At 43.0% G+C, this 15,505-nt stretch overlaps 1 protein-coding gene across 1 annotated transcript in view; it reads right to left on the bottom strand.

The window, feature by feature from the left end:
- Window positions 1-716: 716 nt before the first annotated feature.
- Window positions 717-15,505, bottom strand: part of LNX2 (ligand of numb-protein X 2) — a 130,789-nt gene continuing 116,000 nt past the window's right edge. Inside the window, exons 7-10 of the mRNA XM_066583245.1 lie at window positions 13,106-13,283; window positions 7,831-8,059; window positions 5,362-5,520; window positions 717-2,449 (exon numbers count right to left, since the gene is read on the bottom strand). Coding sequence (XP_066439342.1) covers window positions 2,314-2,449; window positions 5,362-5,520; window positions 7,831-8,059; window positions 13,106-13,283 — 702 coding nt within the window. The 3' untranslated portion in view covers window positions 717-2,313. The remainder of the gene's footprint in view (window positions 2,450-5,361; window positions 5,521-7,830; window positions 8,060-13,105; window positions 13,284-15,505) is intronic.

The following is a 15,505-nucleotide window of genomic DNA, read 5'->3' as shown; positions in this document are numbered from 1 at the left end:
CTGGCATGCTGGTATTTTTGATGGCAAGAGTAGCACAGATTGACACCATTGGCGTCAGTAGGGGCTGTTTGTGTCATCTTTGATTTATTTGAAAACAGAAGCCACGCCACTCATGTGAACAGAGCCTTAGGGTCCTTTTACCCCGGACGATTGTGGCACCTCCACACACAGGAGTAATGATTGCTCAGTGAATGGAGACGGAGCGAGCTGAAGATCTTGTCCATCCACCCGCCTCCACTCACAGTAAGCAAGCGGACATTCATACGTTTACACAGACCAATCACCATATGATTTTTATGCCTGCACAAACTAAAAAAAAAAGATACGCAAGCAAATTATCACTTGTCATTCAGTCGTTGACAGTGGTTACACTGAATGATAGCATTCAGATTTGCACAATCCAGCAAGAATCTAAATGATACTTACTCCTTCTAAAAGGGCCCTTAAGGGGCTGTCGAGGACTTTTACTATAGATGACCTATGTTCAGGATAGGTCATTAACAGTTGATCAGCAGAGGTCTTGCACTTGGGAGCCCTGCCATTCAGTTCATTGCTGGGCCTAATATTGGTACAGTTAGTGCTGGAGGCCGATAGCACTGTCAACAATGGAGCAGCCCAGGCTGATACTACAAGCATAGCTCCAACTAAATTCAGTGGGAGCTGTGCCTGCAGTACTAACTTGGGGTGATGCAATATGGATAGTGCTATCTGCTTCTAGCACTGTCTGCACAAATAGTGGTCCCAGTGATCAGCTGATCGGTGGGAATCCCAAGCAGAAGCCCCAAGCCGATCAACTACTGATGACCTAAGCTGAGCTTAGGTCATCAATAGTAAAAGTCCTGGACAGTTCCTTTAAGGTGGCCATACATCTTAGCTGTCAGCTGACAGCTATTCCTTCAGCTTGGCCAAACACGCATGAGTTCTCAATGGGAGAAAGGAATAAGACAATGCCAGAAACCTCTGGAAGTGTCTTGTCTTCCCTTAGAACAAAGGATTGGGAACGTTGAAATCCACTATGGTTGATATTTCCTCCCTCAACATTTACCATCGCAGAAGAGACAGGGCACAATCATATGCTTTAGACGGTTGGCTGGTCCGCTGAGATTGGTGGATTGGCTGCCATTTGTCTAAAGAGTACCGCCATCTTTAGGCTTCTCACTTAGACGTAGATCCTTCCAGGTCTTTCGATGCATCAGGCTTCCTTCTCGACCAAAAATGATTTACTGAAGCTCAAAATGGTCACATATACTGTATAAAGGCAACATGCACACTCTATGCTAAAAGTAAACTACCTCAGTGTTGAAATACATGTCTCATGATGCATAGATATCCAATACCATTTCCCACAATGCTCATCAAATAAATTGTACATCTTTCATTGTCTGGGAGCAACAACAGGTGGGGAAGCTCAAGGATTCCCATTCTTGATTGAAGCAATATTAGTTCAACAAGTGGCCTTGATATTCAACGTTGTAAAAAGTCCACAAACACAAGCACATCTGAATAGAAATATTGCAGTAAAAATATCAAAAGTTTGCTCACACTAACAAAAAACACATTCATTATCAGGAAGGTAAACCTTGAGATGAATCCCCTTGTCCCTTGTACAGGATACACTGTATTAAATTTTCACCAAAAAAGAAGAGATAAATCAAACAGTTATTGCACAATACAAAACCCATTTATCCAAGTTTTAGCTTTGGCCCCCTATATTTTTTTTGTAGAATTCTCAAAGCCACCACAGGCAAATGAGTGATATCATTCTTATAGGACACATGTTATTGGCAATATCCCCATGAGGTAAACCAATAAAAGGTCCCGCAGCAGCACAAAAGTCTATAAAGAAATGCAGTGGGGAGTTGGGAAGGCTTTCACTGTACATTTACAGAGAAAATGTCTGAATATTAAAGATGGCGGCACAGGTTTTGTCACTGACAATGTAGCAAAAGCCATCAAACACTGTAACCGTGGCACAAAAGAAAACCCCAAAAACATTTACTCAATGGCTTTACGTAACCTCTACAGAAAAACTTTATTGTATATGAGCTGATAGTGCAGCACAATCTACAGACTCTCATCGAAAGATAGTTTTTGGATGGCTGAAAGAAAAGCAGTGGCGCCTCATTACTAGACCAGCACAAGTAGTGAGCGTATCTGAGCCCCTCATAATGAGTCTTCCCACCTCAATACGAGCTTACAACGCAAATCTATCACTTCTGAACACTTTGCTGTAAAGTAGGTAATGCTGAGACAATGAGCAGCTCCGTACTAGCTCTAGAGCACTGGAGATGGTTCACGACATTAGAGAGTCCGTTAGACCAAGCTTCCGGGCCATGAGATCACACTAAGTGTGACTTTGCTCCTTTGTTCCTTTAGCATTGGGACTAGAGCAGAGTGACTCATTCCTACGGTAGATAAGCCATTCACAGCGACAATCATGTCTCCACACCTGAAATGAAAGAGATTTCACATGTAAATGGAAATACAGTACAGACCTTTCAGAATCACCTCTGACCATGGAGTCTCTGAGACTCAAACATCATAATTAGAGATGAGCGCGCGTACTCGCTAAGGCACATTACTTGAGCGAGTAGTGCCTTATGCGAGTACCTGCCCGCTCGTCTCTAAAGATTCGGGTCTCGGCGGGGGAGAGCAGGGAGGAAGGGGGGGGGGGAGAGATCTCTCTCTCACTCTCTCCCTCTCGCTCCTCCCTGCTCACTCCCGAAACTCACCGCTCTCCCCCGCCGGCACCCGAATCTTTAGAGACGAGCAGCCAGGTACTCGAATAAGGCACTACTCGCTCGAGTAGCTTGCCTTAGCAAGTACGCTCGCTCATCTCTAATCATATTGTAATAGTTGGTGGATAGACCCTAAATTATATTGATCTTGGAATTGTCTACTTCAGCAACAAGAGAAAACACTGTAATTTGCTTCCTGAAGGGGTTTTCCAGTACTGATGGCCTCAGGTCTCCTCTTATTCATCCTATACATTTTGTGTGTGTAAAGGGATATGACAAATGAATACATACTGTTTGTGCATAGATGTTGATGATGGTGGCACTGTTTTATATTGCATTCACTGTTTTGTAATGTTTTACACTGTTCGAGGTATTTGTCCTTGGTGCATGGGAAAGAATGCTCGCTGCCTTGCGCTATGCGCTGGTCCATGGCTGCGTAGAAACCAGAATAGAAAAATAGAGAATGGTTCCCACCCTGATACTAGAGCAGAGCAATAGAGAAGGTGAAAGGAAAAGTGAGGGAGCATAAGCTAAAGCTCAAGAAACAATAAGGAAGCTGTGAAGCTAGAAGGTGAGACAATCGAGTGCTACCGGAGTAGGCGTATGCTGAAGTAAGGCCCTGCTTGTATGCTGTAGAAAAGTTGGTTCACTCCTTAAGGAGGAGAGACATACAAAGTAGGCCCATGTCCCCAAGCCGCTATGCAGCCCCACTAGACTTACCACCCACTTATACTGAACCTATTCACACCAGCCCTAGCTCCTCAGATTTACATGTGTACAGGATGATCTTGTCAATTTTATAATTTAGAGGGATTGTCCAAGCCACAAAACTGCCATTTATTCTACTCTTAGGGCTCATTTATATGACCATGATTTTGGTGTGTATTACGCATGCGATGTATGGCCACATGACACGTGGTGAATGGAGTCAATGAACGTACATGGACTTTCATTGATCCATTCACATTAGCGTGTAAACACTGCGTGTAGATAAGTGCATGTGAAAGATTGTAGCATGCTCTATTTCTCGGCGTACCACCCAGCGTGAGCCCGATACACGGGAAAGATCGTAGCATGCTTTATATCACCACGTATCATGCAGCATAAGCCTTATTCTTTTGTATGGGTAGTGTATGCAAAGCTGTCCATATGCAATACATTGCGTATGGGCGATGATATATATGCAACCCCTCTATGAAAATAAAAAAAAAGAGACACAAGTCACACTGCGCATGACCGCATATTGGAGATACGCTGCTGTACACAGTGCACCCGCTGCCATACATGGCAATAGCTGGCTCTCTGCCGACTTACATTGACCGGTAAAACGCTTAGTGACCCACACACCGGTTTACGAATGCGGTTGTGTGAACGAGCCCTTAAAGTTACACTAAACAAATCTTCAGTTTAGTCACTTTTGCATGAAGGTCCTAGGGACTATAGTCAGGTGATCATGCTATGAAATCCAAGCAAGTTCCACTGGCACAATTAACCACGGTGTAGGGGGCACATCATCAACTACAGCAGTATTAGGGTCCATCCATTTATCCACATGTGCTGATGTTTCTCCAGTCTACATTGCTTCTTACACATGAAAGACCCCCGAGACTCATGTAGTTGCTGATGTATGCCATACACCATAAACCAAGCCGCGAAGGCTTATCGTGGTCTGTGTACCTTAAGTTAATGGAATTTGCTTGGATTTGACAGGACTGACTTAGTAGCTGAGGTACGTATACGCTGAGCCTCAAAGGGTCATGGAGATCTATGTATGTGACTTCAGTGGTACTTGCTTGGATTTCACAGCAGGATTACCTGACCATAGTCATGATTAGGAAAGCAGGACACTTTTATAAAAGTCAGGAAATTGCAGATATGTTCACTGTAACATAAACAGTGGGAAAAGTGTTGCTTTTGGGTCTCTGAAACTATAGTCATGATATTATGGAACAGGATCAAAAATGGTTCCTTTGCTTTTATTAAAGTTTGTTCTGGAGATAACAGGACTGTTTGTGTTCCCCCGTCAGCAAAAAGATAAGAATTGATTTGATGCCTTCACTTCTCTAGTACTATGGTAGTCAACCCAACACATTGCAGCTCCTCAACTGCTACCCTTGAGTCCACCATAAGGCCAAATATCATACTCAGCCGAGAAGGTTTGGACTCAGAAGCGTCCCTCTTTTCGATGGAAGGGACAGAGACTACAAATAGTATAATATATACAAACCTATATGTAGACTTGCAATCAATATTATTCAGCTTCCCCATTGCAATTAGGTTATGCATCACATTTGCAGCAGGTCAAGGCAGCAAAAGTACTAAAGACACTTGTCCTGAAGGAGCTGAATAATTCTGAGTCTCCAGTAGTCATTAAAAGAGGCATTTTGTGCTGAATTTGGAGAAACCTTTCGTTATGTGTTGAGCTATTTAAATTGATCTTGTTTATTTTTCACAAATACGCACGTAATATGGTGCATATTTACGCCTGTGTGAATGACCCCTTAAAGTTGTCTAGAACTAATTTCCAGCCATGAACTAATAGGATGAGTATACAAATATCATCTGGAGAGTAAAGCTAGTATATGGCTGTTGCGGGTGGCTTCCACCGTTGAATAGTACTCACTTAAGGCGTCCATCATAGTATGCAGGTGTCCCAAGAACTATGGTTTTAATGAAGAAGGGTTGATTTGTGTGGTTCTCCTCATAACCTCCAACTATGCTAAAGCCCCAGCTGCCCAAACTGCTTCTTCTCAAGACGACATCATGGCACCTATGGAGACAGCTGAAGAGAGAAAAAAAATATGATGGCGAGAAGCAGGTGGATACGTCCGTGCTAGCTGATCGATCGGCTGTTTTGCTGTCAAAATGCCAGTTCACACTCTGCGTGGAACATCCTTCCCGTGAATGGCAAGTAACCCTTTCCAATCCACTGTCTGACGTCTAAAGACATTCTGATTGAAGTCTGTACAGCTCCAATGTCGGAAGACGTCCGACAGGGTATTCTTACTGTATATTACTGGCCACTCTATTGTCAGGGGGCCTACCCAGCATGTCCCATACCGCAGTACTAGCTCTAGCCAGCAGATGGCGCCATTGTATAATGGCAGAAAGAGAAAGCCCCCCTAGGAAACCCTGAATCCAAAATTGGATTGCAAAGGTTTAAATGCATAATTAGGGCCAGTTGTCATTCATGCGAATATACGTTCTGTACGGGTGAACGCATCGCCCATTGTTTTCAATAGGGCTGGTAAAAGCATTGCACAGCACGCAAGGTGAACACGAGTGCAATGCAAGGTTTCACATTATCAACGGGACACACTGGTCAATCCTCCGGTGCGGCTGATCGCTACTTCCCAGAAGTAATGCGAGGGAAATTGTATGTTGGCGACCGCAATATGTGGCCGAGTTTCACGACCCAATATCGCACTTGCCCATGTGAAATTAGCCTAAAGCACAGTTTGTGCTATGGACTTGCACACGGATCAAGTCCTGCAAATGGGCAAAATCTGCGTGCAGACTTCAAAATCACATTTCTTCTGTCAATAACTGACACATCACTTCTTGGCTCATTGACAGGACTAAATCTGTATGCAAGCCCCACTGCAAAAACCACCACAGTAAGCCACGAATTTTGCAGCAGTCTTTAGAGACGGAATTATTTTGCAGAAAATTCTGCCATGTGAACGCATGGGGCCCATTCACATAGGCAGAATATATTTGCTGGAATTCCACATCACAATCCACAGGGCTAATTTACATCATAATGTATGAAATTGGGGACATATGGAGGTACAGTATGCCACAATACACTTCTATGGATGCCTTATTACAGCTCCATGCAAAGTCATAATACATATGTATAAAAGTATTAGATAGAGTGATTCCAATAGTGAACAATCTAGAGCAAGAAGCAAAAAAAAAAGGGAGCTTAAACAGTGGCAGGAAGATGTGGAGAGCAATAACCATTCCTTCAAGAAGTAAAATGTCACTTTGAATTGAAGGGATGCTGCCATCCAATAGATGGCGCTGTAGAGTTATTTTTTCATCTTTCTTATTTGCATAAATTTCCCAGAGGAGCATTTCCTTATAGGTCTCCTTACTTAGCTTTCAGGTGTCCCCACACCATTCTGGGTGCTCTCCTTGGGGAAAGACTATACCATCCCCTGATCCACTCACCCCCTAGGTGTCCCCACACACGTTTTGGCTGCTCTCCTTAAGGAGACACAACACCGCTTCTAATGTAAAAATCAGTAGAAACTCTGCTAGTAATACCATTTATAACCACATGGAGTGCTGTGAGCCAGTAAAACCACAATGACATCTCTAAAGAGCCATCAAATTGTAAAAGTGTTTGCATTACGTTACTTATTTTTATATATTTTTTACTTATTCAATATGTTCCTTGTGAGGATGTCATAGCTGTAAATGTTTCCAGACTCACTAATAACATTCTCATGTTTAGTCTAAAGATCTGTTTTCCTGTTTAGTTTTTGGTGTATTTAGCTATTAAATAGGTTTTCCAAGTTACTGAACAAATGGTTAGAGGGCAGAAGATAGTTAAAGGCAGAAAAACTAAGTTATACTCACTGCTCTATTACCTTGCTGATTTAGTGCCACAGGTCAAGTCCTCAATGCTGGTCTTTGTAGCCAATCACTGGCCTTGAGCCGTCTACCTCTGAAGCTAGTGATTGGCTGCAGTGGTCAAGTATAAATATATGGAATGTGACCACTGTAGCTAAAGTGAACAAAGACCAGATGTGAGGATGGGAAAAGATGGCACTAAGTATAACTTTTTTTTTCTAATTTCCTGCCCTCTCTCTATTTGTTCAATACTTTGAAAATCCCGTTTAAGCAACAAAAATGGCTAAACTGTGCAGTACTAATGGCAAATGGAATGTAAATCAGTATATGCTTAGCATGATTGGATTAAGCAGGCTGCCAGAAGAAAGCACCAACTTTATTACTATGCCATATAGAAGCGCATACAGTGGCCGATAGGAGAATCCAACAGTCCACAGAAAGAAGTCCTATCCTGTGCATAAGGCCTCTTTGCAGAGAAAGAATAACACTTTACATTGATAATACCATTTACCTGGGAAGTCCAAGCCACATGACCCATGATGGAGACCAGCTGGCATCATATTCATTTTCACTAATTGTGCTCATTTCTTCATTTACTTGGGTTTGCTCTTCCAAAACCTCCATCTCAAGGGCCTTAAGAGTGATGACGGAGGAAGCGGCGCTGGCTTTGAGCATAGCCACAGCTTCACTATGGCTCAGGTTGGTCAGGTCAATACCATTTATACTCAGCAGAACATCTCCTGGAGGAAAAAAAATGACAAATGTTTGTTTCCAATTCAGTCCTCTAATTCTTAAAATTGAGCTGTAACTGCTGCTACCCCTACAGACCCCTGAGGACAGGGGAGCTCCGACTCATGGAGATAAGATATCTATGTCATCCAGCTGACCCCTGTAATTATTCTAGAATATCACAATGTATAAGTAAGGTTATGAGTAATGTGGTGGAAGGGAACTTCAGTTCTTCACTGCTCATAGCAATTGGTATGAATTGTCGGAGACAGTTGGAGAAGGACTAATATGTTCTCATACAGAAGAACAGCTTAGGATGGTCTGGAGCACAAAGAGCGTAGGAAACAGTCATGTAGATAGAATAGTTGGGAAAGTAATAGGCTTAAAAAACAGCTGGAAAGTAGTAGGTAAGGGACTTGTTATTTGTATAGCGCCAACATATTCCGCAGCGCTTTCAGGTGATTTGTTCATTACTCCCCAGCAAGCTGGGTACTCATTTTACCGACCTTGGAAGGATGGAACGCTGAGTCAATCTTGAGCCGGCTACCTGACCCATGTGGAGATTGAACTCACAACCTTCAGGCATTCTGCTGCCTTAACACTTTACACCACACAAGGCCCTAGAAGTAGTTTGGCATGTAGAAGGGATGGAAAGTAGTAGTCTGGCCCTGGCATCTACAGGGTGGACCACGGAAAAGTGCCCAGCATCACACTCTTCTGAAAGCTGTCTAAAAGAAAATCTGTCTTTGTCACCCATAGCAACCAATCACAGCGCAGCTTTCATTTCTTATACTGCTGAGGTAAAAAAAAAAAAAAAAAAGACAGATTTTCACTTAGACAGCTTTCAATAGAGTGTGGTGCTGGGCTTGTTTTCCGTGGCCACTGTGTACAACAAACTGTATTGGAATATTTTTCATTGGGAATATTTTTAATTAGATGCAATAAGAATAAAAGAAAAGCCTGCTGAGGCTTGTGAGAAAGTCTACCAGTGTCTATAAAAGTAGGGAAACACGCAAAAGAACCTCCATGTTGGTTTCCCTGAGTATTTCATGCATTCAAAATAGCTGACGCCTTTACATTATAACTCATTCCTAATTCTACTGAATCATTTTGCTGAGCATGGAGATTTATATAGATTGCAGTCGCTGTACTGGGATGGGCTTTCTATTAGTTTACAGAGAAGTGGAAACAGCATGGAGGACATTATTCAACAGTACTGAGCAGTGTAGATGTGAATCCAGCACTGGGGTGAGATAAAACACTAGAAGCTGCGCCCTGCCTCTGTGTGTGTTTCTAGAGCACCAGGTACAGCGCTCACCGATCTCCGTCGGGCCCATAGACTTCGTATCTAGAAGCACTGCTCATGTTGTGCTGTGAAGAGAAATGGTGCATCACGTCCCCTGTTCTAGTGATCATGGGGGTCTCAGTGGTCAGACATTTATCACTTATCCTCTGGTTACATTATAAGTGTCTATTGTTGGACAATCCCATTAAGTCCTTTGTTGTGCCCATATGTGAAGTAAGTGAGCATTCAAATACCTTCTGTTTTAAGACAATCTCTCTTATATCCAAATTTCTTGAATAATGGGGAATTTGTTAAGGCCCATTTAGACACAACGATTATCACTCAAAAATTGCTCAAAGCCATCTTTTGAGCGATAATCGTATCTAACTGCACTGACATCGTGCAGTTTTCGTTAAGCAGTCGCTGATCGTTGTCTTTCAGTGTGCTGAAAGACAAGGATGAGCTTTATCAGGAGTTCACAGCGAGATACAGCTGATACTATTGTTTCAGCTGTATCCCGCTCCCTGATCACAGGCGGGGTATGAAGAACACAGCTGTCCAGCCAGGCGCTCCGAGCAGAGAAGAGCTGAACGCAGAAGGCAAGCGGCCCCGCTTGTCTTCTGCATCCCCCGCTCGAAGCGCAAGGCGATCGCTCAACATTTGAGCGATCACCTAGCCTTGTAAATGCACACAACGATTATCGCTCAAAAGTATAATAATCTTTGTGTCTAAATGGGCCTTTACCCTTTAGCTCTAATCTTGCTCTGTCTTAAAGATGTTTAGAGAAAGCTCAGCTTTCATTTTACCACAGCACTATAAGAAATTAAAACTGTTCTGTGATTGGTTGCTATCCAGTTTCACTGAAAAACTGACCAGTTCCCATGCAATTTTTCATGATTTTGATGCACGTCAAAAACATACATTTGTATTGCACTTTTTTTTTTCTGCTCTGCACTTCTTAGTTTATGTGGTTCCTATGGAAACCTGTGTTAAAAATGCATCACATTCGCATGAAAATTCCATGTCATGAGAGTTTGATGCGTTTTTTTTAGGCTCCCCAAAAAAATAAAGAGCAATTCTTGAACAAGATTCACCCAAAAATAGGATGTGCAGCGATTTTTCTAACTTGGAATATCGGTAGGAGAGAAAAATCGCTCCTATGAATTAACCCATTCAAATGAATGCTTTCTTTTCTAGTGTGAGTTCTGTTCATCTTGGAATCGGACAGAACTTGTACTGGAAAATCATCCGTATGAATACAGCCTTAGGGCAAAACACACATTGGCGTATGCGCTAATTTCATAGGAGTGTGGTGCGGGGCTACTTATCCGTGGACAACTCTGTACAAGATATAAAAGTAGTAGTCTGGCATTCAGAAGAGCTGAGGAAGTAGTACTCTGGTATGAAAAAAAGTCCAAAAAGTAGTAGTCAGCTATATAGAAGAGCTGGGAAACTAGTAGTGTGGCATACAGAAGAGCTGGGGATGTAATACTGTAGCACTTAGAGGAACTGGTGAAGTAGTAGTTTGACATATAGAAGAGATACAGAAGTAGTAGTGTGGCATGAAGGAGAGTTGGGGAAGGAGTGGTGTGGCATACAGAAGAGTTGTAATTGTAGTACAGGGTACAGGGAAATAAACACTTGTAATGTTATATAGAACAACAGGAAGACACAGAATATGTGTAGCAACAGTTGGGATAAAAGTTTTTGCAACTACAACTTTTCATGATGTCAGCATCACATGAGCCACCCTGAGGAGCAAGACATTTCAACTCTGGGTATTTATGCGAAGATAAAAGTTCTGGGAGACATCTGTAGTAGAGGAGCAAGTGGATCACACATGGAACATCTGTAACTTTGTCATTCAAACTTAAAGATATATACTAAAAACCGTGTAAGGATTGTGGCTATATCAATAATCCTTTGGGTTTTTATAAAATGTTGAAACTGTCTATTTCTTCAAAAGTAACCCTGTAGTTTGGCATTTAGAAGGACTGGGGAAGGCGTGGTCTCACATATAGAATCAATGCAGAAGTATCAGTATGACATAAAGGAGAGCTGGGGAAGTAGAAGTGTGGCATATAAAAAGTACAAGATTACTTGCTGATAACAATCACATATAAAAGCACTGCGCTGGACTAGTCTGGCATATCGGGGAGTTGAGTGTACCAGTCCCAATACAGAAGAAAGGGTAGGTAGTAGACAGGCATATAGGAAAGCTTGAGAAGTAGTAGTCAAGCAAAAAGACGACTTGAGAAGCAGCTGTCAGGTATATAAAGTTTGTAGTCAAAAAGACTGATCCGATCCAGCGCTTTATCTCAATACTGGTGTCCTATATTGAAATAACAGCGTACTTGAATAGGAAGGCATGGATGCTACATGATGGTAGGGCACACAGATTCCTGGGGGTCCTGGAACATGGGTTTCAATTTTGTGTTGTGGCCCATGTAAGAGATAGAGAGTAAAACCCAATTGCAAAGTTGAAGAGTAGCATGTCAGAAGCAGAAATCCGCTTTCCGCATCTCTCTACTCCTGTGGGACTGCTGCTATGGCTGAAGCAAAGGTAGCATGCTCGAAGTGGCCTCCTTCTATTACAATAGCACAGATCATCCAGGAAGTCATCCACCACCGTCTGCAGGTGACTCAGGTACCAATTCGCAATGAGAGTCTCTGGAATGAACATAGGTCTGACAATGGCTCCATGTTAGTATTGTAGCAGAAGGAGGCCACTTCAGCCATAGCAGCGGATTTCTGTTTCTCGCCTGCTACTCTTCAACCTTACAATTACGTTTTACTCTCTATCTCTTACAGAGGCCACAACATAAAATTGTTCGACATAGTACACCAGTATTAAGATATACCGTGTTTCCCCGAAAATAGGACCTACACAAAAAATAAGCCCTACGCTAATTTTTTGCGACTTTCAGGGATGCTTGAAATATAAACCCTAGCTCAAAAATAAGCCATGGCTAGATTACATTGAAAAATGCGATGTTTGTGATTGGTTCTTCAACTACTGTTCAACCAATCAATACAGCAGTCGAAGAACCAATCAACAGCTATCACGATGTAGAGGCGCGACTGCTTGTTCGACCGTTGCTCAGCCAATCAATGCAGCGGCTGATAAACCAAGCGATGGCTGTGATTGGTTCACCAAATGCTGCATCGATTGTCTGAGCAGCGGTCGAAGATCAAATCACAGCAATCGCTTCTGGGAGGCGGGATTTATGAATCCCATAACCAGGAAGTGATGTTGCATGAGTGGCTGAGGACTGCTGGACTGCGGAGTCAGGGACTCGGACCGCGCCTGCTGTGTAAGTATAAGACATCCCCCGAAAATAAGGCCTAGCACCTCTTTTGGGGCAAAATTTAATACAAGACAGTGTCTTATTTTTGGGGTAGTACTGGATCAGTATTTTTGACTGCACTTGGCATGAGAGGTGGAGAAATAGTCTGCAGCAAAAAAAAAATAATGTTTGCGAATGTGTAGTGTAATCCCAATCAGCAATAACTGGCATGTTACAACTTATTTCTTAGTGTTGTACCCAAGGATATGAGAATCCCAGATGTTCACACCTCATAAATCATGTAACAAAAAATGAAACGTAGCGGATAGACTCTGCCTGAAGTCCTGTCTGTAATGTCTAACCGCTGCATTGTGGATTCAGCCCTGTATCTGCCGCTTCTATAAATTACCAATTATTCCTATCAGCATGAATTCGACATTCATCAAGTGCTATTTGTCTGCTGAAAGGAGAAGGTAGATCTAAACCTCGTTTAATTCTGCTGTCTCTTGCAAGACATCCGTGGGGCTGCACGCTGGTTACAAAGATTGGTAGCTCTCCGCTCTTACTCCCTCTTCCTCCTGCCACTGTCATGCCTAATGATTCCATGGGAGCTTTCTTCACGGTGATATGCTTTTCATGGCAAGTTACACACTGAGCGAGATCCTGAAAAAAGGCAAAAATCAAACAAACAATAAATAAAGTGTAGTAAGCACAATACTAATTCATAGACGCTGCCGCGAAGGTCCAATATAGTCCAGTTCACATGATAAGACAATGCAGAACGTTTTCTAATGGGCGGAACTCATTCATTGATGATGGTGGCCATTCTTGCGTCAATTAAAACATAACGTTAACTAGAGATTTTCGTCATGCTTTATGGAGTAGATAGGTTAACTTTTTGGTGATATAGCACGTTGTTCACACTTGAATTTGTGATTCTTATGGGTTAATGCATTTTGCAACTTTGAATGTATAGAAGTAGGATTCCTGAGATGGGAATACCCATATAAGATAAGTTTGCTTTTGAGATTTGTCACCATTTTTGTAGCCTGTCTTTGGACTCTATTTTATCAGTTTCTTTCGGTAGGTGAGGTCTCCAGAACTGAACACAGTGGGCAAGGTTTATGAAACTGTCTATCTTTGATAGCAACCAATCACAGCTCAGCTTTCATTTCCCATAGTGCTCTTGAAAAATGAAAGCTGCTTTCTGATTGACTGCAATGGAAAATAAAAACTATTTTTCTTTCAGGGTGTATTCACATCTCGCTAGTTTGCGGCGTATTATGTGAAAGATTTTGGTGCAGATCTCCCGCAGATTGAATTTAAATTGAAATCAGTGACATGTGAATGTACTCTCAGGCTGGGTTCACACAGGACGGAATTGCTGCGGAATGTCCACGTGGCAATTCCGCCCGTGGCTCCTAATCCCGGGATGAGCCAGCAAAGTGGACGAGATTTTGCAAAAATCTTTTTCACACACTGCGGCCAATCCGTTGCGGCCAAGCTGAGCGGAAACGGACATGCAGCACACAATTCAATTCCGCAGCATGTCAATTGTTTTCTCATTTCCACAGCGGCCTTTCTCCTCTCTGTGGGGAGAGAAAGCTGCAGTGGAATACCAACGGTGAAACCACTCCAAAACCCGCGGCTAAAGACCGATGGTTTTGAAGCAGGGCTTTTCCAGCGGAATTCTCACGTTTTTTTCGGTGCAACCATTCCGCACGAATTCCGCTGAAATTTGGACCCGTGTGACCCCAGCCTTAAGGTACCTTTACACGGGGCGATTATCACTACAGACAGTGAATTCAGGTGATAATCATCCCGCGTATATGTGGCAGCCAAAAGGGTTCTGAGAGACAAATCGATCACTTGGCAGAGTTGCTTAGATTTTAGCAGGCGGTCACTGAACTATAAATGTCTATCTATTTACCGTGAATAGAGGTGGGCAGGCCGGAGTGATCCACCCCCATTCACAGAATGACTACTGCTCTGTGTAATAGTCAGATGGTAGCCCATGGGACGGCTGTCAGTCACTAAGGCACCTAATAGTCATTCCATATAAAGGTACCTTAAGGGCTTGGTCAGACAAGCGTTTTTGGGTTTTTTGTGCACCTATGTGCGCGAAAAAAATTGCGTCTATTAGAACAATTGTTTTGCTATGAAGTGTTCACATGTCCGGTTTTGGAGGCGCAAAATACTCACACCTGCAAAAGATAGGACATGCGCGCCGGTAAGGTCTGTGTTGCGCGTAAAGACCTTACACGGGACAGGGGATGAGGGGACTCTCGGAGGGTTCTGATAATCCTCGCGGGGAGTCTCCTCATCACTGAACACTGTGACAGCATTGTCACAGTGTTCAGTGATGAGGGGTCTGCAGCAGGGCTTAAAGAATCCTCTGCCACAGCTGTCACAGAGGACAGCGATGCTATCCAATTGCTTTTTAATGAGCCCAGCGCTGCTCTTCTCCGAAATATAAGCTCTTCCCCCGAAAATCATCCCTAGCTGTTAAAAAAAAATAAAAAATTTTACTCACCTAGAAGCACTGTCCGGCTCTTCTCCCCATCCCCGTCATTCTTCATCTGTATTCTGGTGTCCGGGGATTGAAAAACCCCTGCCCCCAGAAAGCGCGGCTTTTGATTGGCTGAGCGCTGTGACTAATCAGAGGCAGCGCTCAGCCATTCATTGAATGACAGCTGAGAATGGCCTCTGATTGGTCACAGCACTCAGCCAATCAGAGCAGCGCTTTCTAAAGGTGGGGATTTTTCAATCCCCAGCCACCAGAATAAAGATTAAGACTGCTAGGGATGGGGAGAAGAGCCAGACAGCGCTTCTAGGTGAGTAAAAAGAAATTTAAGAGCTAGGGATGATTTTCGGGGTAGAGCTTA

Source organism: Eleutherodactylus coqui, chromosome 1 (assembly GCF_035609145.1).
Source record: "Eleutherodactylus coqui strain aEleCoq1 chromosome 1, aEleCoq1.hap1, whole genome shotgun sequence".
NCBI classification, from domain to species: domain Eukaryota; kingdom Metazoa; phylum Chordata; class Amphibia; order Anura; family Eleutherodactylidae; genus Eleutherodactylus; species Eleutherodactylus coqui.
This window is presented reverse-complemented; position numbering and strand designations above follow the sequence as displayed.